This window comes from Convolutriloba macropyga, unplaced genomic scaffold, assembly GCF_964194025.1.
Source record: "Convolutriloba macropyga unplaced genomic scaffold, txConMacr16.3 SCAFFOLD_4174, whole genome shotgun sequence".
Lineage (NCBI taxonomy): Eukaryota > Metazoa > Xenacoelomorpha > Acoela > Convolutidae > Convolutriloba > Convolutriloba macropyga.
In genome coordinates, this window is record NW_027453222.1 from 1 (window position 1) to 23006 (window position 23006).

Genomic DNA, 23006 nt, shown 5'->3' on the forward strand with positions numbered 1-23006 from the left:
CTCTCTCTCTCTCTCTCTCTTCTCTCTCTCTCTCTCTCTCTCTCTCCGGCTCTCTCTCTCTCTGTGTGTGTGTGTGTGTGTGTGTGTGGGTGTGTGTGTGTGTGTAAACAAATCTTAAAGTGAAATTGTTTTTGTGTGAAATACTAATTTATGCTTTCTTGAATGTAAAGCAATGAGTTCAACAAGATGTAATAAATTTTAAAAAATGAATTGAATCCTTCAGTTTTAATGTGCTGCTATTTTTGAAAAATTTGACCCGAATTTCAGTTTGAAATTGACTTGAAGTAAATTGGCATTCCTGTAACCATTTAGTGTAACATGAGCATCTTTCTTAATCTAGTAGTAAATGGAGGTCCTTCCCGGTGATCGCACTCCCCTTTGACGGAGATGAATGGTAATGGAGGAATTCTGTTAAAGTGATTGCAGACTCTCGAACAGGCGGGATAGCATCAGTTTAAGCCGTATTTTTTCTTCTTAATCCACAATTAGTATCAAAAGCGGATATTTCTGAAACTCTTCTTTTTAAATAACACAATCGTAACTGATTGATACTGCTCCAGGGGACAACGTGACTCGGAGAAATTATTTATTTATAGCTATAGCGTGAAAAAGACCTAAGAAATCTTGTCACTGTTTTCCAGGCCTGCCCAAAAACATAAATTGTGAAACATTTCTAGTGGCATATCCGAAATTGGAGAAAATTTGAACTAAATTTTATTACTGTCACCAGCAGTAACACAATCGAATACAGAAGTCCAGCGTTTGTTACTTAATGAAGGGTTGCGGATCAGATGTCCGACGCCAAAAATTGCAAAGAAGTTTTCCTGTCCTACAGAATCCATCATCATATTCTCTGAAAAAAAAGATTTTATGTGGCTCTTCACGCACTATGGGCCGTAAAGGAGTCTAGCCCAATTAGCTCTGCTCGATGATGGTGAGAACTGTCTTGTGGAAAATTGGGCATGATCAAACCCATCCAGACAACAATTGGCCATGATCAGACCCGAGACAAAGATTGGCCATGGTCAGACTAACAATTTTTAACAGTTTTCTCTTTTCTTCCCGTTTTTTATAGTCCCTACCCAGAAAACAATGAAAGGTAAATATGACTTACCCCAATTTTAAATTCAGCTCAATTTAGATATAAGTTTTATAGCAACACCATTTGTTGTTTGCTCTATCAAACTAAGACTCTCCATAAATAGGTTTTTTTAAAAGAAAATGAAATGAAAGCTATTTTTCTGCATTCTTTCTTCCAGTTTATGCGTTTGTGCCAAAACTTAGGGGTGTATTTGACGAAAAATATTACCAGATTACTGAAAAAGTTGCTAATTTTTTGTATAAATTCCCTCGTTGGCGCCGTAGAACATTAGTTCAAATTGATTGCTCAGTTAACAGAACATTTTCCCTACAAACTAATTGTTCAAGTGGTCAAGTTCAGGTGATCAGTTCCTCAAGGTTATCTAATAAAGAACTTCTGAAAAAATGAATCGTTTGCTCGTTAATGATCAGACGAGTCCTGAGGATTTACAGCCGTGAACAGATTTTAGCTTGATCTGCGATATCGTCTGTGAAATAGAAATTCACATAACCTGATGCGTTTTAAATTTTCAGATTTTTAACACACACCTCACTCTGGGAGTACATTTAGTTGTGGAGTACATTTAGGAGTGAGAAGCTTGTCTATCACATAAGTGTCCTTTGAAGAAATGAGCGCGTGTTTTTAATTATTACGCCTTTTAAATTGTATCTAAACGTTACAGAAAAAGTCTATTGAACTGATCTTGAAATATTAATAAGATCTTTATAAGTTTCTCCACAAGAAATTTCCAACATAAAAAATGCAAGATTATTATGTATAGTATTTGAGAACTCAGTTTATTTGCGGACATCTTATTGAAACATAAGTTTCCTCCAGAAAATTTTGCTATTGCATATCTTGGCTTGGTGCATCAACTTTTTTTTCACAGGCAACACATTGTTGTGGCAAAAATTTGCCACTATGCATATTTGCATATGGCTAATAAAAACACTAACTCGTTCGCGTGGCAAAACGAACAGATTTTTTTTCTAAGCTGCTGCCAATTTTCACACATAGCCATTAGTTGTCAAAAAACTAGTCTTGTTTAGGTAATTTTCTTTTAGATATATCAAATTGTGAGGTTTAATTTTTATCTGTTTCATTTGTTTATAAAAACTGATAGGCGATTGCTGGAGCGATATTTGCCAGCTTCAGGTGTAAGAGGGTTGTTCTCATCGCCAATTTCATGGTCATCGTCAAAGGTGTCTAGATATCGCACCAGATCCACCAGTTGATTCAGACATCTTCGTCTACTCAGCTCAGCCAGATCCATTCTGAAATTTGGATGAATCGTTTTCTTGCTCTTTTCGCTTGCATAAATGCAAAAACATTTTTCAGGTATCTGAAAATTAAACTTTTTCAATTGAGGCTTTGTTTTTTTTCAACGCTATTTGCAAGTCATTTGAGTGCATAGATATTGTTTTGTTCATTTTATTTAGTTTGCTCAATCTTTCCTCAATTTGATGAAGTTTCTGGAGAGAATTTTATATAAATTTGTTGATTAGTTATTCTGATAATCCACATTGTGCAATGTAGAAGTTCTAAATTCTACATAATTGACCTGTCATTTGAGTGGTGCAGATAACACGATAATGCAGATTACAAAACTACATTAGTCACTTCCCGGGGCGGGTAGTCATAGGGACTATGAGAGTCTGATCAAAAGTCGTGTCAAGCACACAAGAGTCTGGAACAAGAGGTTACTCAAAAGCCTGCTCAACAGTTGCTTTCAAACGCAAGAAATTTTGATAGAATTTGCTTTTTTATTCCAGAATATAATTACATTTCTTTTCTATTTTGCTTTCTTAGGAGTATGTTGATTATAATCAACATACTCCTAAGAAAGCAAAATAGGAAAAAAAATAGCAAAATACCAGAATAAATCTTCAAAAAACTGTAGAATCAAAATTCTACTATAGTTTATGTAGAAATTGAAGCATTTGCTTCCATCATTAATCCAAATCCCGCAGAGATTTTGCAGGTCATCATTGCAGATCATTACATTATACCAAGCTTGTTTAAGTAAAACAATTTTCAGCTCGTAGCAAATAAAGATGATCTCGGACAGTGTAAATTTTGGCCAACGTTTGAAACAAAGTCTGACTAAATGTGCCAAAATATCTGGGGTCTAGGTTATCTTTTTTGGAAAGATTTTCGAAAAACGCTGTAACGTACCAACTTTATAGTTTAAAGTTACCCTTTATGGTGGTACCTGAAAAATGATACCAAATGAAACTTACGCTACCTTAAGTGAAACCTTTGTATTTACGAAATGCGCTAAATTTGTATACATTTATATGCAGTTCAGCGTATTATGGTGTAAGATATTTGCGCTGAAAATGTTGAAAAATCAGCGCATTTCAGCATATTTAAGCGCATTTCATAATCAAATAATTTTCAACATTGGCCAAATCTTGGTCGGGATTTGGATTTACCCCTGCCAAGTCATAACCGAAACATGCATTACGATAAGTAAACTTTGTCCGAGAGCTGAAAAAGACTGACAAGTGTAAGAAATGACATGATCATATTCTTGACAAGATCATATTCTTATATCAGTCATGCTTTCAGACTTGCAATTGGATTTTTCCTATTAAAAAAATTGACTTGGCTATGAGTCGCCGTGTGCGCTTGAACAAAATTATAATTTAGCTCATTTTTGCTGCCCTATTTCATCTGAAATATCAGCCTTGTTCAAAACATTAAGGGAACAAGAGTTTTGCATTAAATTGTCAACCAGCATTCAAAAATTTTGAACCTTTTGAGTTCTGTAGCTGTAATGAGATCTCCTTGTTCTGATACAAAATTGAGTTCTCATAACACCTTTGTACCAAAAGCTTCCTTGACCAGACTCTAATCGGTCCTGTAGATGGAGCTTTGCTCTGTCGATATCATCTCTGATTATACGAAAACTTAATTTATGTACATGAGCATCGCAAGAATTTTTTGTATATACAACAAACTTTAACTGACAGTTTTTTAGAGAAACTAAACATGTTCAAGTTTTGTTGTTCTGTCATGAAATATCAGAGGACATAAATTGTAGTACAACTTTTTTTCGAAAGAAGGTTTATATCGTTAATGATCACGCTTGTATAAAAGAGTTTCATGAGCATGCTCAAATAAATTGTATTTCTTTTACGTGATTTTATTGAAAAGTTATAGAAGAAGAAGCTTGCTTGAATTGGATATCGTTGAGTATAGACTGGTGAGACTCGACATTTGTGATGTATCCACCGGGAAGTGCGTAGAGACCTCCACCTTCATCAAGCCGGTAGAATCCGCCGTATATCATCAAGAAGAAGTGATTTGTGCTGCCTGGTCCTGCATAACTCTGGTTGGTCAATCTAAGAGCAGCAAACAAGCAAGTACCAATACTGTTGAGCTTATGCAATTTTTTTCCAACCCCTCCCCAGATAGGTGATGCGCCGCTAGAGCGCTTGACATTAGATCCTAAACATTAAGTAAAAATACAGTGTGCTGTTGCGGGGTGCCAATAATAAGCACCCACTATGGTGGACGGGAGGGGGATCCAACTTTTCCTAATTCCGATATAATTATATTCAACTTCGCTAGATCAAAAAAAAATTGTAAAATACTTTTGTTTGGTCGGTCTCAATCGTAAGAAAGCTTCGGAATGTTTAGTTGGGGTGGTATAATGGTTTTTATAGCTTACAAAAGTTTGGCATGTTCGGTTTTAGAAAGTTAGAAGGCTTCTTCGGTTTGACAAAAAATCCAAAATTTTGACATGAACGGTTTGAAATGCAGGATGGAATTCATTGATGTTTTGCAAAAATTTGTTTTTTGTCTTACGGGAGTTTTAGTTTTATGAATATAGGATAGTGAACAGTTACGGTTATACTTTTGAGCTTAATTCCTATAGCTAACTAAAAATACTTCGTTTAGAAAAAACTACCAAAAATTGACACAATCCTAAAACTACTGGAGCATATTTCTTTAGCTGGATGAAAAATTTGGTTTATCAAATATGGGGGTTCCATTTGTTCACAAAGCAGCAGACTTTTTAAATATTGATAGCATATCAGTTCTTCAATTTTGTCCGGAAACCGATCAACCAGATGATTTCCTACCTTTATAACCAAATGCACCGACTATTTGATGCGTGTGAAATCAATCCTGCAGACATGATGACAATTTTTTTTCTAACGTTATAAACGTTATTGGTTATAGGTAGAAATCCTATTTCGCATTTGAAAAGAAATCCACCTAATACAGCCCTCCTCTTATGTAGAAAACACAATTGCATTTTTTAGTAAATATAGAACTCATTATTTTCAAGCAAATAATAATCCACTTTCCATGATAAAAAACTATCGAAAAATTTGTTATTTCTGAATGTTGATCTAATAAAATACTCTTTAAATTATATATTAACTCAATAAAGCTTTGGAAATAATGAAAAAAAATTGTATATGTTTTTTCAGGTCAAAGCAGAGTTCTCACCCGGACCCTAGTGCCATTGTAAATCAGAAATGAACCTTTATATCCCAATGATATATGGAAGATTCAGTACTTATTCCTGGTGGTTGAAGGCACCTCGATTGTGCATTATGTTCAGTTCGAATTCAACGTCCATTTTATTCTGAAATTACAACGAACATTCAGATTTTGCTTTTCATGATATTCATTATAAAATCAGAAATAAAATCAAAATTTTCGAAATGTTTTGAAATATTGGCTGAGCATAAAATTTTTTTTTAGTATTAAAATAAAAGGTTCTGACAAATAACTGTCTGATAAATTCCGATTAAAAAAACTTAAAAAAGCGATTTTTTTTCTGATTGGCGAGGGACGGGATGGGGGTAATGGGGAAATTACCCCTCCTTTTTAGTTACTACTAAAAGCAAAATATAATAGCAAAATAGAATAAATTCTGACTATTCAGGGGCGGGGGTTATAGAGCTTGAACCTCCCAGTCATCTTCCTCTTTAACAGGGGGCAGGGGTAATAGGTGTTGCAACCCCTAATACATCTTAATTACAAATGTACATGTTACTGTAGGTTATGGAGCGTGCCCCCCTTGATAAAATGCGGCAGTTTGAATTTGAACTTGACTGTGAACTGCATCACTAGTGAGTATGAACTTGCATCAAATTAAATTTTATCTTCATAAAATTTTCGTGTGTTTTTTTTTTAATTGACCATGATTTTTGTGAATTAATTTTTGCAATGGCCTGTCAAATTTTTCCAATTCCTAGTTGATATCGATTTATCATTTTTTTCAGTTCAAAAACAGGCAAATAATTCATAATCGTAAATACAGAATTCAAGTTCATTATGTCCATTCTAAGTTCAGATTTTTACTCCGATTTTATCATGAATTGACTTTAATTGCCATGGTCATCACTCTGGTCATAGAAAAACCCATAATGAAACTTTTATGATTCAGAAATGCAAAGTTATGGTACTCAGATCCGGGCTCACCAAACATTTCGTTTTTGATGAAATTTATTAAACTCAGTTCTGATTTAAACGATTTAAATCGAAAAAACAACTCACTGAAAAATCAACATTTCAAATTGATCAGCGTAGATCTTACATAGTTTAAGCGTTTCCTGGCATAGATCTTATACAATTTTAGCGTTTTCAAAAGTAGAGCTTACAGGGCTTAGAACTCTGCCTCAAGAAGCACGGGTGCAATTTTTTGATTACTGATTTACTATATACTGGTATATAGAAAATAATTTCAAAAACGGTTCTACAAAATTTTGTGTAAGATCAAGGCTAAAAAAAAACGCTGAAGTATAATCAATTAACATCAAAGAACACATAATTGTTTGAAATTGTAATGATGGCTGACTGATTACCTCTTTCGGCACAAAAAACTTACCTGTCAGACACAAAACAAATCGAAAAGTCCTCTACGTAACTTTAATACTTTGGAACTTTAAATTTGTATTTGGAATTTTTTTAAAATATTTTTACCGACGAAACTCGCATAGGCTGGTGGGAGTCATCCACACTAAAACAGAACACAAGCCAAAACGTAAATCACTGAACTAATGGCAAATGCACACAGCAATTGGTTAAATGCAACCCCGTTGATTTTGTATAACGATAAAATAGCTGAGCGTTGATCTCTAGGAAAGATTAACGCTAAATTGAAAGCTAAATAAGGTAAGATCACAGCATTCGACGCTAACTCATTGCAACACACTCACAGCTATTTTTATATAATTTTGCGTCTTTAGCTCTAAAACACAGTCTCTTAGACCTATATTGCTTTAATGCGGAACCGAGGGATGAAATATGAAAATCATTCGATTTTAACTTTGTCAAAAGCTATTTCTTTAATTGTAGGAGTGAAACGTTGCAATTTGTCTTCCATTTTTATAGCAAGCTCGACATGGACTAATTGCATTTGATCCGTCGGTATCTCGCTGATGAAAGTTAATTTCACACACTGGTCATCTTTGGTCGATTCGGTTTGACCCTTTTTCACCGTAATTACAGATGTACCAGTTACTGCAGGAGCTTATGGAGCGTACCCCCCCCCCTGATGAAATGCGGGAGTTTGAAATTGAAGCTGATTGTGAACTGCATCACTAATGAGTATGAACTTCCATCAAATTAAATTTTATATTCCTAATATTTTCATGTGCTTTTTTTAATTGGCCGTGAATTTTGTGAATTAGTTTTTGCAATGGCCTGTCAAGTTTTTCCCAGTCCTAGCTGATGTGGATTTATTGTTTTTTTAGTTCAAAAACAGACAATTAATTCATAATGGTAAATACAGAATTGAAGTTCATTATGTTCATACTAACTTCAGACTTTTACGCTGATTTTATCATGAATTGGCTTTAATTGCCATGGTCATTGCTCTGACCATATAAAAAATCATAATGAAACTTTTATGATTCAGATCTGAAAATTTATGGTACTAAGATCTGGGCACATCAAACATTCCATTTTTTGATGAAATTTTACTAAGCTCAGTTTTGATCTAAACGATGTAAAATCAAAAAATCAACTCACTAAAAAATCAACATTCGAATTTGATCAGCTTAGATCTTACAATTTAAGCGTTTCCTGGCATAGATCTTATACAGTTTCAGCATTTTCAAAAGTATAGCTTCCAGGCTTCGAAATCTAGAACTCCAGAAGCACGGTGCATTTTTTTATTACTGATTTACTATATACTTTATGCGAAAGATAATTTCAAAAACGGTTCTACATTTTGACAAAATTTTGTGTAAGATCAAGTCTAAAAAAAAAGCGGAAGTATATTCAATTAACTCCAAAGAACACATAATTGTTTGAAACCGTACTGTTGGCTGACTGATTACCTCTTTCGGCACAAAAGACTTACTTTTCAGACACAAAACAAGTCGAAAAGTGCACTACGTAATTTTAATACTTTGGAACTTGAAATTTGTATTCGAAGTTTTATTAACAAATTTTCACCGAAGAAACTTGATTAGACTGATGAGAGTCAACCACACTAAAACAGCACTTATGCTCAAAACGTAAATCAATGAACTAATGACTAATGCAGCCAGCAATTGGTTAAATGCAACCCCGATGCATTTGTGTAACAAAAAAATAGCTCAGCATTGATCTCTAGGTCAGATTAACGCTAAATTGAAAGCTAAATAAAGTGAGATCACAGCTTTCGACGCTAACTCATTGCAACACACTCACAGCTATCTTTATATAATTTTGCGCTTTTAGCGCTTAAACCTTGTCCCTTAGGCCTATATTGCTTTAATGCGGAACCGGGGGATGAAATATAAAAATCATTCGATTTTAACTTTGTCAAAACTATTTTTTTAATTGTAGTAGTGAAACGGTGCAATTTGTTTTCCCTTTTTAGAGCAAGCTCGACATGGACTAATGGCATTTGATCCGTCAGTAGCTCACTGATGAAAGTTAATTTCAAGTACTGGTCATCTTTGGTCGATTCAGTTTGACCCTTTTTCATCGTAATTACAAATGTACATGTTACTGTAGGTTATGGAGCGTACCCCCCCTGATGAAGTACGGCAGTTTGAATTTGAACGAGATTGTGAACTGCATCACTAGTGAGTATAAACTTGCATCAAATTAAATTTTATATTCCTCATATTTTCACGTGCTTTTTTTAATTGACCATGAATTTCGTGAATTAGTTTATGCAATGGCCTGTCAAGTTGTTCCAAGTCCTAGCTGATACCGATTTATAGTTTTTCTCACTTCAAAATCAAACAATTAATTCATAATTGTAAATACAGAATTGAAGTTCATTATGTTCATTCTAAGTTCAAATTCTTACTCTGATTTTACCATTTTTACCATGAATTGGCTTTGACTGCCATGGATATTACTCTAGTCATATAAAAAATCTTAATGAAACTTTTATGATTCAGAACTGAAAAGTTATGGTACTCAGATCTTGGCACACCAAACATTTTATTTTCTGATGAAGTTTATTAAACTTAGTTTTGATCTAAACGATGTAAATCGATAAATCAACTCACTAAAAATCAACATTTGAAATTGATCAGCGTAGATCTTACAGTTTAAGCGTTTCCTGGCATAGATCTTATACAGTTTTAGCATTTTGAAAAGTAGAGCTTACAGGCTTAGAACTCTAGAACTCCAGAAGCACGGTGCAATTTTTTGATTACTGCTTTACTAAATACTGTATGCGAAAAAATTCAAAGGGGGTTCTACATTTTGACAAAATTTTGTGTAAGATCAAGGCTAAAAAACGCGGAAGTATGTTCAATTAACTAAAAAGAACACATAAATGTTTGAAACTGTAATGATGGCTGACTGATTACCTCTTTCGGCACAAAAAACTTACCTGTCAGACACAAAACAAATCGAAAAGTCCTCTACGTAACTTTAATACTTTGGAACTTTAATACTTTTTAATTTGTAGTTGGAATTTTTTAAAAATATTTTTACCGACGAAACTCGCATAGGCTGGTGGGAGTCATCCACACTAAAACAGCACACAAGCTCAAAACGTATATCATTGAACTAATGGCTAATGCAACCAGCAATTGGTTAAATGCAACCCCGTTGAATTGGTGTAACGATAAAATAGCCGAGCGTTGATCTATAGATAAGATCAACGCTAAATTGAAAGCAAAATAAGGTGAGATCACAGCATTCGACGCTAACTCATTGCAACACACTCACAGCTATTTTTATATCATCTTGCGTTTTTAGCGCTTAAACACAGTCTCTTAGACCTATATTGCTTTAATGCGGAATCTGGGGATGAAATATAAAAATTGATCAATTTTTACTTAGTCAACCGCTTTTTTTAATTGTAGGAGTGAAACGGTGCAATGTGTCTTTCCATTTTAGAGCACGCTCGACATGGAATAATGACTTTTGATCCGTCGGTAGCTCAATGGTTAAAGTTAATTTCACGTACTGGTCATCTTTGGTCGATTCAGTTTGACCATTGTTCAGCTTCATGATTGTTCCGTCCAGCTGGAACCAGGTTCTGGCATCTGCTGGATCTAAATAAGCATATCGACTTGATTAACTCATAACTTATGCGACAAAATGTTTCTCACAAAAAAGTTTATATGTTTTGGATCTGTTGATTTCTCTCCGTTAGATGATTATGTCCCATATTTTAACTCATGTAGTTTATTTCTATAAATGGTAGTCCAACATCTTATTAGGCTGTAAATTCCATTATTAGTGCCAAAAATCATTTTTTTCGTGGATGCATAGACATAAAAAAGCTATTCACATTTCATTTTTAGGATATCGTTGCTTTGTTTTCCATTTCTAGCTAATTTCCTTTTTTAAAATTGGAATTTGGTTTGAGTCTCAGAATATTTCAGTGCTGAACCAGCTCACTTCAAGTGTAAAACAGTTCTGAAACATTGCATCTCCAGAATATTTCAAGTTTCTTTTTATGTGCAGTTCTTCTTCATTATGATTATATTGAGATCGTGGAGTTAGCCCAGGCTAAACTTATCCTGTACAGTCGGAAAGTTACTCACACCCCAAAAATAAGTCGGAGCAGAGTAATTTCAAACTTTTGTAGCTTATAAAATGGTAATTACTATAATAGTATGCACACTATTTATATATAAGCTAGTTTTTAGGCAAATACCACAAAGCCCATTTAGCTTAGTGATAACGACTTGCTACGCAATTTAAGTGTTACCAGTACCAACGCGGAAGTTTGAATCGCATATAAATCAAACCTTGTTGGCGGGAGTTAAGCTGAGCATATTTTTTCATGCAGTAAATTTTACTCAAAAATCAAGACTGGTCCGTGTAAATTGGGACATGAAGAGAGTACTGGCCATCCTAAAAAACAGAGTGTCTCTACACTGATTCAGCGCTGAGTTACTTTGCCACCAACCTCCGGGTTAATCTTAATGTGAGGATAACTTAATTGAAAAATTAAGGTAAAATATGCAGGCAAATTTTGTAGTTGGACCCTATTTTTGTCCTGAGCAGGTAAATTGCAGAATTTTGTGCCAGAGGACTGCCCAAATTTTTTTGGTATTTTTTCCATTAATTTGCATGTACGTTCAAGTACCGCGGAGGTAGCGTACAGGAACGCCAAAACACGTGCACAGTTCAGGTAAATTTACCTGCAACTTTAGCCCGGGTCGAGGAATAATTGGAATATATATGTAAGATAAGCGGTGAAAAGTTGTTTTTGACCGCAAGTTTTCTACATAATTTTGGAGTGAAATGCGCGGAAATTATGTAATTTCACCGCTATAGTAAGCGGTTAACTTCCAAAAAGTCACCGCATTTCACCGCCCTTACAATGGTTTGAACCTCTCACCTCCTGCATGTCATGCACTTCTTCTTCCACTGCTCCATCTCTTACAACCTTCCATTCTTTTTGTTTTGAATATAATCCACTCTACGTTCTGTAAAACATGCGCGGTGAGCTTTTGGCAGATTTGCGGTTTTTAGTGGTCAAATTACATATTTTAACGGTGAAATGTGTTGTTTTTTTGTAAGTTCAACGCTTACTCTAGTTGTGAAATTACAAATTTTTGCCACTTAGAAAAAAGTTTGAAAAAGATGTAAGATTAACGGGTAATATTAGGGGGGGGGGGGGCTTAAATCTAACAAATCCTTCCTTGCTCCCAATAAATTCCATTGCATCTACTGCTGATCTCACACAATTTCAACACAATTTTTTCTAAGCAGTGCACTTTTGTAAGCTTACCACTAAGTGAAGCGGTGAAATTATGTAATTTCATCGCAATCACCTCTTATCTCGCACATTTTTAACAATGTTTTCAGAGCGCTGATTTTATTTCAATTCACCGCTAAAAGCAGCGGTGAAATTATGTAATATCACAGCTACCAGACGATAATTTTTTTTCACCGCATTCACCGCCTCATTTATGTAATTTCACCGCATTCACCGCTTATCTTACAAAATTTCCCACATTCAACGCTTTTCTTACATATTTTTGCAATGAATAGCGGTTACACCTACAGCTGGGAGGTAATTTTACCGTCACATTTTTTAGTGTGCATAATGAGATTCTCAGCATTTCTACAAGAGCTTGTAGCTTGCTGAAAAATCGGGCAAAACTCTTGGGACAAACATCTAAGGTCCTACTAGAAATCCTGTTTTGACACAAAATTTGCTAGATAAGCGTAATATACTAAAAATCCTGATTTTTTAATTGCATTGATTTTGACTCATCCCGGGCCGAGGGTTATCGTCATTCGACAAAAAAATGCAAGATAAGCAGTGAATGCGGTAGAATTACATAAATCAGGCTGTAAAAAAATTATCGTCTGGTAGCGGTAAAATCACATATTTTCACCGCTGAATTAACCGGTGAAATTAAATAAGTTCACCCCTTTGATTATGTTTAATTTTAATGGTTTAAAATTATGTGAGATCAACTGTGAATGCGGTGAAATTACTTAAAATCACCGCTGAGAAAAAGTGTCGAAATTATGTGAAAGGGGCAGTGAATGCCGTCAAAATACAAAAATTATACTACTAGAGGCTAATTCCTCGACGCCTTTGTGATCGATTGGCACTTGGGCGTAGAATGCATTGAATGTGGTGAAATTATGTCTTTTCATTGCTAGAGTAAGCGGTGAAATTACAAAAATTCACCGCATTTCACCGATAAAATATGTAACTTCACCGCTAAAAGTCGGGAAACCTACAAAAATTCAACGCGCATGTTTTACAGAAAATAGAGCAAATTTGTTTTATGTTCAAAACAAAAATCCTAGAAATTAGTGAGAGGTGGCGCAGTGGAAGAAGGAATTAACGACATTCAGGAGGTGAGAGAGTTATAATTTCACCGCATTTCACCGCAAAATTTGTAAAAGATAATTTCCGCGTATCTTATATGTTTTCCCGCTTAGGATGGACTATCGTTGTTTTATTGATGGTAAGCAACATTACCGGGAATTTTGACGCCGTTCCCGGGTCGAGGCTGAATGCTTAATTTGTAACAACTTGCAAGTTTCTTGCAAAAGATGGTTAACTTGTAAGATTTTGCAAGTTTCTTGCAGAAGATGGTTAAATTGAAAGAACTCGCAAGTCAAATGGTTAACTTGTAGGAACCTGCAAGGCGAATGGCTAACTTGTAAAATTCTTGCAAGTTCGTTCCGGTCGAACACAACTCTTATTGGTTAGTTTAACTTAACATTCAGTCATTTACCGTATAAAACCCGTGGGAGTTAGTTGCTCTGTTTGGATAATATAATACAGTTCGACATAAATAGACAAAACTGTTACTTTTTGAATTTTATCAATTCAAAAGAGTTTCTTTTGCAATTCCATTAAAAAACTCTAGATCTCAATTAGCCTCTTCAGGATTGCTTCTTAAAAAAGTTACCAAAATATTGACTTTGATTGAGTTTTCAAATTCAGATGTCAGTATTTTTTTCAAATTATTTAAGTGGCCCTTCATTTTTATACCCTTTTTTATAACTTAATTCGCACTTCTCCAGATTCCGTTTTTTCCAAACATCCGTTTACATTCATGTCTTGCAACGTTTTATTTACAGTTTAGTGCGTATGTGTGTGTATGTGTGCGCGTGTGTGCGTGCCTGAGTTGTGTGTGTGTGTGTGTGTGTGTGTGTGTGGTGTGTGCGTGAATGGTTAACTTGTAAGTAACTTGTAAGTCAAATGGTTAACATGTAAGAGCCTTCTAATTCGAATGGTTAACTTGTAAGAACTTGCAAGTCGAATGATTAACTTGTGGTTAACTTTCAAGTCGAATGCTTAACTTGCAAGTCGAAGAAATTTCAAATTTTTGGAAGAAAAACTTGCAAGGCGATGCATCGCCTTGTAAGTTTCTGCCAGAAAAATGCTAGTTCTTACAAGATAACCATTCGGCCTCGACCCGGGTTAATTCGTTTATCCAAGGAGCGCTCATTATCTCAGAAACTTTTTACTTTACAATTGATTCCTGAGAAAATAAAACAGTCGAAATCAATGGATCAGAGAAACGTAATACAAATAGGATCATTTGGCTTAAAATTTATCTTTTTTGGTGCACACATTATGACAAGAAATTTTTCCTGTTACATGCAGCGTAGTTACAGCATATTACATAACTGCAGATGAAGAGATTGGTATGTGACTGATATCCAGATTGCGTTCAATAATGGCAGTTTTGGACAAAAAATAACGACGAAAAAAAAATTGGCAAATAATCGAAGACTACGTGCACTTTCGATAGTACACTTAAATTAAATGCTTATATTTCTGAAAAAAAAACACCGGAAATCTGTACTATTTATCTGTAATTTAAAGTAAGTTTCCGTGACAACTCCATATACAGGGGTTGTATAAAAACTATCAGTTGTAGATTGAATGAACGTCATTCACAAGGAAGCTAGCTAATTATCTACAAGCCGGTTACCTAATTTGCTTTGGTACATGGCATTCGAACGCCGATCATCCGAGTCTGAATTCAAGCATGTCTGCCAATTCAAGCAGATTAAAAAAGAGAGAATATATATTTGTTCGCTAACATTTGATAGATTCCTTAAAGGACCGATGGGTAAAAAAGGAATTTGATCAAATTTCTGTATTTCACTAGAATGAAGACTAAAACAATGCAATCAATACTAATGCAATTTTTACGAGCAGGAAAAAACAATTTTATCCGGTGAACAACTAATAATCACAAACAACAAAAAATGAGATCCACAAATCAATCTCTATCGCGTTTTCAACCTAAAAACAAATAGTAATGCCTTTAAAGTAACAAATTCATTGTTTTCGAGGTTGCTTGTCCTCTAGTTAGTTTTGAATAAAATCAAAGTTCTCAATTTTGACTTCTAATAAAAGTGCAGAAGTCAATAGAGTGAACTCTGCGCTCGCTCAATATTCTATGAAAACAGATCCAAAACAAAAAGAGATCATCCAAGCTAAGAAAGACAAGGACTAGGTGAGGTAAGAAATGTTTGCCTAACGCAAAATATCAGTTGACTGATTCAACGACTCCATTTTTTCATATTAACCAACATAAGCAAAAAACAGCAAAAAAAAACGAGAAAATAATCACTCAAAAACCTGCAAACACTGGAAAATTGTAAAACGAGCTGTTCCCAGGTTGAGGTCCCAGACGGATAGTCGATATGTCCAGACCGTCCCAGACGGAAAGTGCCTATGTCCAGACCGTCCCAGACGGAAAGTGCCTATGTCCAGACTTTCGTGCGTTCACCAGACTTTCGTGCGTTCATGATCAGACTTTCGTGCGTTCACCAGACTATTCGTGCGTTCATGTCCAGACATTCGTGCGTTTTTCCTTGTTTCCAGACCATGTTAATTTGAACGCACGACACCCCCGTCGTGCGTTCATCTGGGTCTGGACATATCGACTATCCGTCTGGGACCTCAACCTGGGTTGTTGGAAAAGAGGATAAGAGGATATGTGCAAAGAAATGAAAGAGAATTACTAAAATAGCGAAAAAATGCCTGCAATTGTAAAAAAACCACAGTACCATATGTTGAAATCGTTAGTCACTTCCTACCAATTATTTTCAGGAAATCGCAACCGGGTCTCTCTACTGACATATCTAATAACAATACTAATTAGAAACAGCATATTTAAGACGGGAATAGAAAAAACCAACCAAAGAAATTTAAGAAAAAAAAGATTTGGTCAATAAAACAAACTGAAGAAATCATCAAGCCATCGGTTTGACAAATAATTTGAAGACTTATCAAACTTGTTATAATTGAGACCAAGAAACAAGTCGCAAACTGAAACAAGGACTATTGGCAAACAGTTTTTTACTCTCATCAAAAAAGTAATCAAACTCTACCAACTGAAAACAGTAAATTTATGCAAATGTTGTACGATAGGAAGCAAATAATTGTTCCTGTTAAGGAGATAAATTTGCAAATTGACAAAAAAAGATCAGAGGAGCAAAAACTTTTCAAAGATTTATATTCATTTTTAAAACAAAATTCAAGAAATTTTCACTTGTGTCTCCTTTGGAATCCGATTAGAGTTGTCAATAGAGTTGTCAAAAATTGAGTATCATGTAATAGTTTAGGGAACAAGTCACTCCGAAAAAACCAATTTTTGTCAAAATTTAAATTTAAAAAAGCAAGTAGTGTAATTTGCATCTCAGAATAGCAACATGTCGATAGCTTCAAAACCTGAAGGGAAACAACGATTGAATTCAAATGGGCTCCATAGTTTAACTATGAAAACAACATCAAATGAACTTTGTAGGCAAGATGAAAAGTATCAATTGGAATGGTCAGAAATCAAAGTTTTGCTTTTGATTTTTGAATACGAGGCTCGGTAATGTGCGATCGCACATAAGGTTCCGGCCCCGCTCATCCACAATTTTGGCATAATTGTCTACCAAATGAGGATCAGATAGAAAACCCCAAAAATTCAAGCATTTTTCAAAAAAAACTGGTGTATGAACAAAAAGATAGCTTCCGAAGAAAATAACTCACTGGAGGACAAAATGAGGTATTAGATTCATGAGAAATGCCAATATTAAGAAAACGAGTCAAGCCAAACAGCAAAATCAAACAAAAACAACAAACAATAATTACATCAAAAAATTTGACCGTTTAAAAAAACTTAATAACAAAGTCAAAATAGCGTCAGATAAAACTGAAACTAAACAAAATAACTTGTCACCAGAAAAAATAAGGGACCAGTCAATAATAAGGCTTGGTAACAATTAGACAATAAAGAACAGAAACAGTAAATTTGAAAAATTTGCTTATTTTTTTTTAAAGGCAATTGATTTCAAAGTAAAGAAAACCATTAGAAATCAACTAAAATATCCCAAAAAATTACGATTACCAGTGTTTCTAATGATGGGAATTAAGAAGTGTCGGTATACAAGTCTTATGCGGTTACAAAAAGAACAACAATTAGACCAAAAACAAAAAAATCAATTAATTTTACCAGAAAAAGCATTTGAAACCGTAAGCCATACATTGCCCCTCAAAATATGTTCGGTTGCACCTTTTCGGTCACCAGTAATGATTTATGTGACCTCTCATTAATGAAAACAGGTAGCGAAGAGACAAAAAAGAAAAAAAAGGCGAAATTAAGTAATACTTGTTTTTTTTTCGAAAAAAAATATTTCCAAAGACATGAAAGCAACTAATTACAAAAAAATAATTAAATTGGATCGTTGATTCCTCCAAAGGAGGCTCTTGAGACCTGCAATTATCCAGAATATATCTTACGCCTACAAAGGAACGTAAAATATGACAAAATTCAAAGTTTAAATTACTTTTTTGTGAATAACCCTTGTCGAAGCTAGTAAATTCAAAACGAATTCTTTAAAAACAATTCGTTTTGTGACACCAATCCCCTTCACACCTCTCCGCAACAACAATAGTGTCATATTTAGCCTGCAATTAATGAGACTAGGTAACAAACAGACAATAAAAGGAACAAAGTTGCGAAATTAAAAAATGTTTCTTTTTTAATTTTGAAAAACAATTGTTTTCAAAGTCATGAAAGCCATCAGCTATCTACTAATATCATGAAATTGGCCCTCTGATTCTGCCATGAAAAGCCAATGAAACAGGGTCATTGCACATGAAATTTCATACGACTAAAAAGACAAATTAAAAAAACGACAGTTAAAGACAAAAATTATAAATTTCAATTAGTTCTTTGAGAAACATAGTCGAAGCCGTTAAAACCAGAATATTTATCCTTAAGAATTTCAATTTAATCAGTTGTGCTTTATTTCGAGCGCCAATAATGCGATATATGAACTGTCAATAACGTGATGTGAAAAACTAGAAGACCTGAAAAACCGTCAAACACCTGAAAACAAAAAAACATGGGAAATCTGGTAGTATCATAGCCAGAAAACTTTAACTTACGGTTTAAAAACGCAATTAAGACTGAGCTTAAAGTCACTAGAAAGAAAAATCATTCTTTCCTTGCTGACACTAAGCTACATGCTGACCAAATTAAGAGAAAAACAATTGTTTTCAAAGTCATGAAAGCCATCAGCTATCTACTAATATCAGAATAATGGCCCACCGATTTTTCCATGAAAATCCAATCAAACTGGTTCAAGGCACAGGAAATTTCATACAAATAAAAAGACAAAGTAAAAACGACAGTTAAAAACAAACTTAAAAAATTCAATTTGTTCTTTGAGAAAAATAGTCGAGGCCATTAAAACCAGAGTCTTTGACCTTAAGGATTCTAATATTATCGTTTGTACCTCGCTTTGAACACAAATAATGTGATATATGAACTGTCAGTGACGTGATAATGTGAAAAAATAGAAAACCTGAAAAATTGTCAAATTTCTATAAAGAAAGAATGTGAAATTTTGTAGTATCAAAGCCAGTAAACCAAAACTTTTGATTTAAAACCGCAATGAAGATTTAATTTGAGCTCAGTAGAAAGAAAACACATTCTTTCATTGCTGACACTAAGCTACATGTCGACCAAAATAAAAGAAAATTGCAGACAATGTTCAATAATCCCTTATTTAATTAAAAATTAAGTATTTTTAAAAGTCAAAACAACCATAAGCTTTCAAGTATTAAACTAGTTACAATAATTGGGAGCTAATTAAGAAACGAATTAAGCCTATCACTATTAAGTTTTTTAATTGAAATGTTCTGTTGTTTAATAATATATGAAAAAAGATCGAGTTTTTTTAAAAAAAAAGACCGGCTGATTACAATCCAAATTATTTTGGATTGTAACAGTCCAAGATTGGTCCAAAACTAGCTCTGCTAATGATGTTCGTCCATTAAGAACACTTGTTTTTTCAAATTTCACAGATATAGATATTTTGTAAATTAAAAAATCAAAAATAAATGCTGCGTTTTTGATAATCAACGAGTAAAGTTAGCAAAAAACGTCAAAATTTTTAATTACGCAGAACGGGCAACGGAAGTTGAGGTTGAAATAGCCCCCTCTTGAGTCTACAAAGATTGTATTAGTGGTGGTTGGGTTAGTTGTACTTCCTGCAAAATTAATCAAAATTGACTAAAGGAACTTTCGTGCTGTTTTTGATGAAGAAGTCTGAATTTTGAAATGATTAGTCAATATTTTTGACAAGAAATTAAATGAAAATAGCCGACAACCTTCTTTGTCTGTGGAAATGAAATCAACGTAACTTTCATTAAAAAATTAAACAAATTTTAGCAAATTTAGCGAAATTTTAGGCAAAAGTTCCGGAAAATGTGAATAAAATCAACGGAATTCACTCTATTTTCTCAAAAGTTTAAACCCTGATAACTCCCTGTAATAAACGAAAATCAAAAAATCTTTTATATTCTATTTTCTACGCTGGACAAGCTTTCTAAAGATTCCAGTCTCAACCCTCTACGATGAATATATCAATCGGCCAAAATTGTCTTAAAAAAACCCATTTGAATATATAGTTCCTCCCCCCGTCAAAATGGTTTGGAACAATAAAAGTCACATTCATATAACTGTTTAAAAGGAGGAAAATGAGCAATAATGTTCGTTTGTCACAAAATTGCACTCAATGATACTTTTCATTACTTCGATGAAACCACAGAAAGAAAAATATTTAGTTTCAAAGGAAAAAATTCACATTTGTTGTATGAAAAGAGTTTTTGATGAAAAGGAAACAAAAGCATTTAGTGTTAACTGAAAAACATTTCAATGATTCGTTTTATTTTTGTTAGATTTTTAATGAGACTTTGTCTGGCATGAACTCTATGTCATAACAACTTAATTTTTTTTTAAAAATAGGTTGAATTTCAGAGAATTTTAAAGGAAAGCATAGTGTCAAAGACAACAAGGGTTCCTTAGTGGCCCTCAGAGCACTTCAGACAAAAAGAGATTTGCACCAACAAAAAACGATCGTGTTTTTTTACTATACCCTCCTCGGAAGTGAGGAAAGAAGCGAAAACAGAAAACAAATTGCCGAACGTGAGAAAAAAATTAATCTCCATTCAAATCCTATTCTGCATTTTTTCTAAAAACACAAAATAAAAGCACTAATAGTTTGTTTTTTCAATGCTTCAAGAATGCAAAAAATTGGAATAGTGAAAATAGGAACTTAATGGAGCCAAAAATGAAACAAAACTGACAAAAAATTGCCATAAATGTGAACAAAAACACTATGAAGACAAAAATTTTAAACCGCGACAACTCTTCGTTAAAAGTCAACAAAAGTTAAACGCATTGTTGCTATACTCAATCCTTGATGGGTTTTTTCTTGATACCACTCACAACTCAACGATCGATAAATTTTTTGATCTGCCAAACTCGACTAAACTATAAAACCAGTTTAAAACGTGGGTACTCGCTCCAATAAAATTGGGCCCAGAAGAAATGCGTTAATACTGGCAGAAGTTTCATTTGACAAATTTGACACCAGAAAATAAAATGTTTGCTAAACTTTGTGACCTGAAACTTGGAAACAAAAAAACACGAATTTCCTAATATTAAGCAAACCCAGTTTTCAAAACCTTCAATTGATTTTTCCCGCAGTAAGGAGAATTCGATGCTGTTCCTGTTGTGTTCCTGTTCTTGTAGTCATCGCCAAAAAATGCCAAATTTGTTCATGAGAATATTATTAAAACTATTCCCAGCAACTCTTCCAATATTTTTACGATAAAACCTCGCCTTTTTCTGTAATGGCAAGTTTTAAGTCAGTGACTGGTCTTGAAAGACTTGAAATTTGTCGGGAATTTTCTTGGCTTTTGCAAGATCTTGGCTTTTCCCAGGGGGCTTTTGCTTGGTCTTTACTACAATATAATTGGTCGTTCGTTCAACCATCGCTACTACTGGAAGCAGGCAAGCTTCTATCGCAGACAACTTTTGCACAGGCAATTTTATTACCCTTTCATATGAGATTTTTATGGGGTAATGTATCAGGGAACTAACCCTAACCCTAATATATAGGGTAATATATATATATATATATATATATATATATAATATATATATATATATATATATATATATATATATATATATATAAACACATACACACACACATATATATATGTATATATATATATATATATATATATATATATGTATGTATAAATATATATAAAAATATATATATATATAAATATATTTATCTGCACCAATATATATATATATATATATATATATAGTATAGGTGTTTATATATATATATATATATATATATATATATATAAATATTCATATATATATTTATATATATATATTATATATGTATATATATATATATATATATATATATATATATATGCATACATATATATATATATATATATATATATAGATATATATATATATATATATATATATATATATATATATATATATATATATATTTAACTTTTTAGTCAATAATTGTTAATAATTGAAGAAAATTAGGACCATTCTCAGGTGAATAAAATGGCTAGGAAATTTAAACAACAGATGTCACACCTGTAGAGGAAAACCAGCTGGTAATCGGGCGCATAAGAAATGGATTACTACTGGTAGAAGTCTCATTTGACACCTGAATGTCCTTGTAAATCTTTCGTGACATGAGACTTGAAAACAAAAAAACTTAAATTTCTTAACATTAAGTAAGCCTACCTTTCGAAATATTCAATTGATTTTTGATGCTGAAATTGATGCTGTTCCTTTTTGTTCCTCTTATTGCAGACATCGTCAAAAGATGCGGAAACTTTGACATAAAAAGTTGTATCACAACTATTTACAGCAACTCTTCTTTTATTTTTACGATAAAACCTCGACTTGTTCTGTATTGGCAAGTTTCATCTCAGTGACAAATCTTGCGAGACCTGAAATTTTTTTCTTGGCTTTTGCAAGATCTTGCCTTTTCCCAGGGGTTTTTTGCTTGGCTTTCACTACGATACATTTGGCCGTTCAACCGTCGCTACTACGAGAACCAGACAAGCTTCTATTACTTTTGCACAGGCGATTTTTTTTACCCTTTCTTATGAGATTTTTTTGAGGCTATGATAATGAATATATATGTATATATATATATATATATATATATATATATATATATATATATATATATAATACAGCCCGCCAGTAGTTACCGTATTCATAACAAAAAGAAGGGCTATAATTTGCAGTTGTTTTGAGACTGGAAATTGAATTTAGTGAACCTTTGTTTGAAAGAAACTAAGACCATCCCCAGGTGGATAAAATTTGTGGGAAATGTAAACAACAGATGTCATACCTGTGGAGGAACCCGGGTGGTAAAAGCGTTGCGGTGTATTATTGAACTGATCGTACCGGGGCCAGCAAGCTATTCAAAAGACATTGAGTTATTTTGGGTTTACCAGTCTCTCCTGTGGGCAACCCTTGCCAGTCCAGACGGAGTCTTGTTTGAACTGTTTTTGGTACTCTACTTCCGGATAGAATTAATGGAAGGAACCCTTCTCCCTCCCATGTAGCCATTCCCTCTCTTTAATTGTTTCAATGTTAAAAAGGGAATCAGGGAGTGTAATAGCTAAGTCTTCTGAAACGCCTATAGCGAT

The 23006-nt window shown here is 33.7% G+C and overlaps 1 protein-coding gene across 1 annotated transcript; it reads right to left on the reverse strand.

The window, feature by feature from the left end:
- Window positions 1-2180: 2180 nt before the first annotated feature.
- On the reverse strand, window positions 2181-22926 carry LOC142358139 (uncharacterized). Its single transcript, XM_075409599.1, has 4 exons — window positions 22809-22926; window positions 10470-10557; window positions 4261-4428; window positions 2181-2355 (listed from the first exon to the last, which is right to left on the reverse strand). The coding sequence occupies exons 1-4, from the start codon at window positions 22924-22926 to the stop codon at window positions 2181-2183; spliced, it is 549 nt and encodes a 182-aa protein (XP_075265714.1).
- Window positions 22927-23006: the final 80 nt, after the last annotated feature.

What these genes read in the sequence shown, in the direction of transcription:
- LOC142358139 (XM_075409599.1), bottom strand. Translation starts at nt 22,926, where the DNA reads ATGGCTACATGGGAGGGAGAAGGGTTCCTTCCATTAATTCTATCCGGA. An exon ending in GAATCGACCAAAGATGACCA is followed by an intron (nt 4,429 to 10,469) that starts GTACGTGAAATT and finishes TGCTGCTCTTAG; the next exon opens with ATTGACCAACCAGAGTTATG. An exon ending in CTCAACGATATCCAATTCAA is followed by an intron (nt 2,356 to 4,260) that starts GCAAGCTTCTTC and finishes TCCAAATTTCAG; the next exon opens with AATGGATCTGGCTGAGCTGA.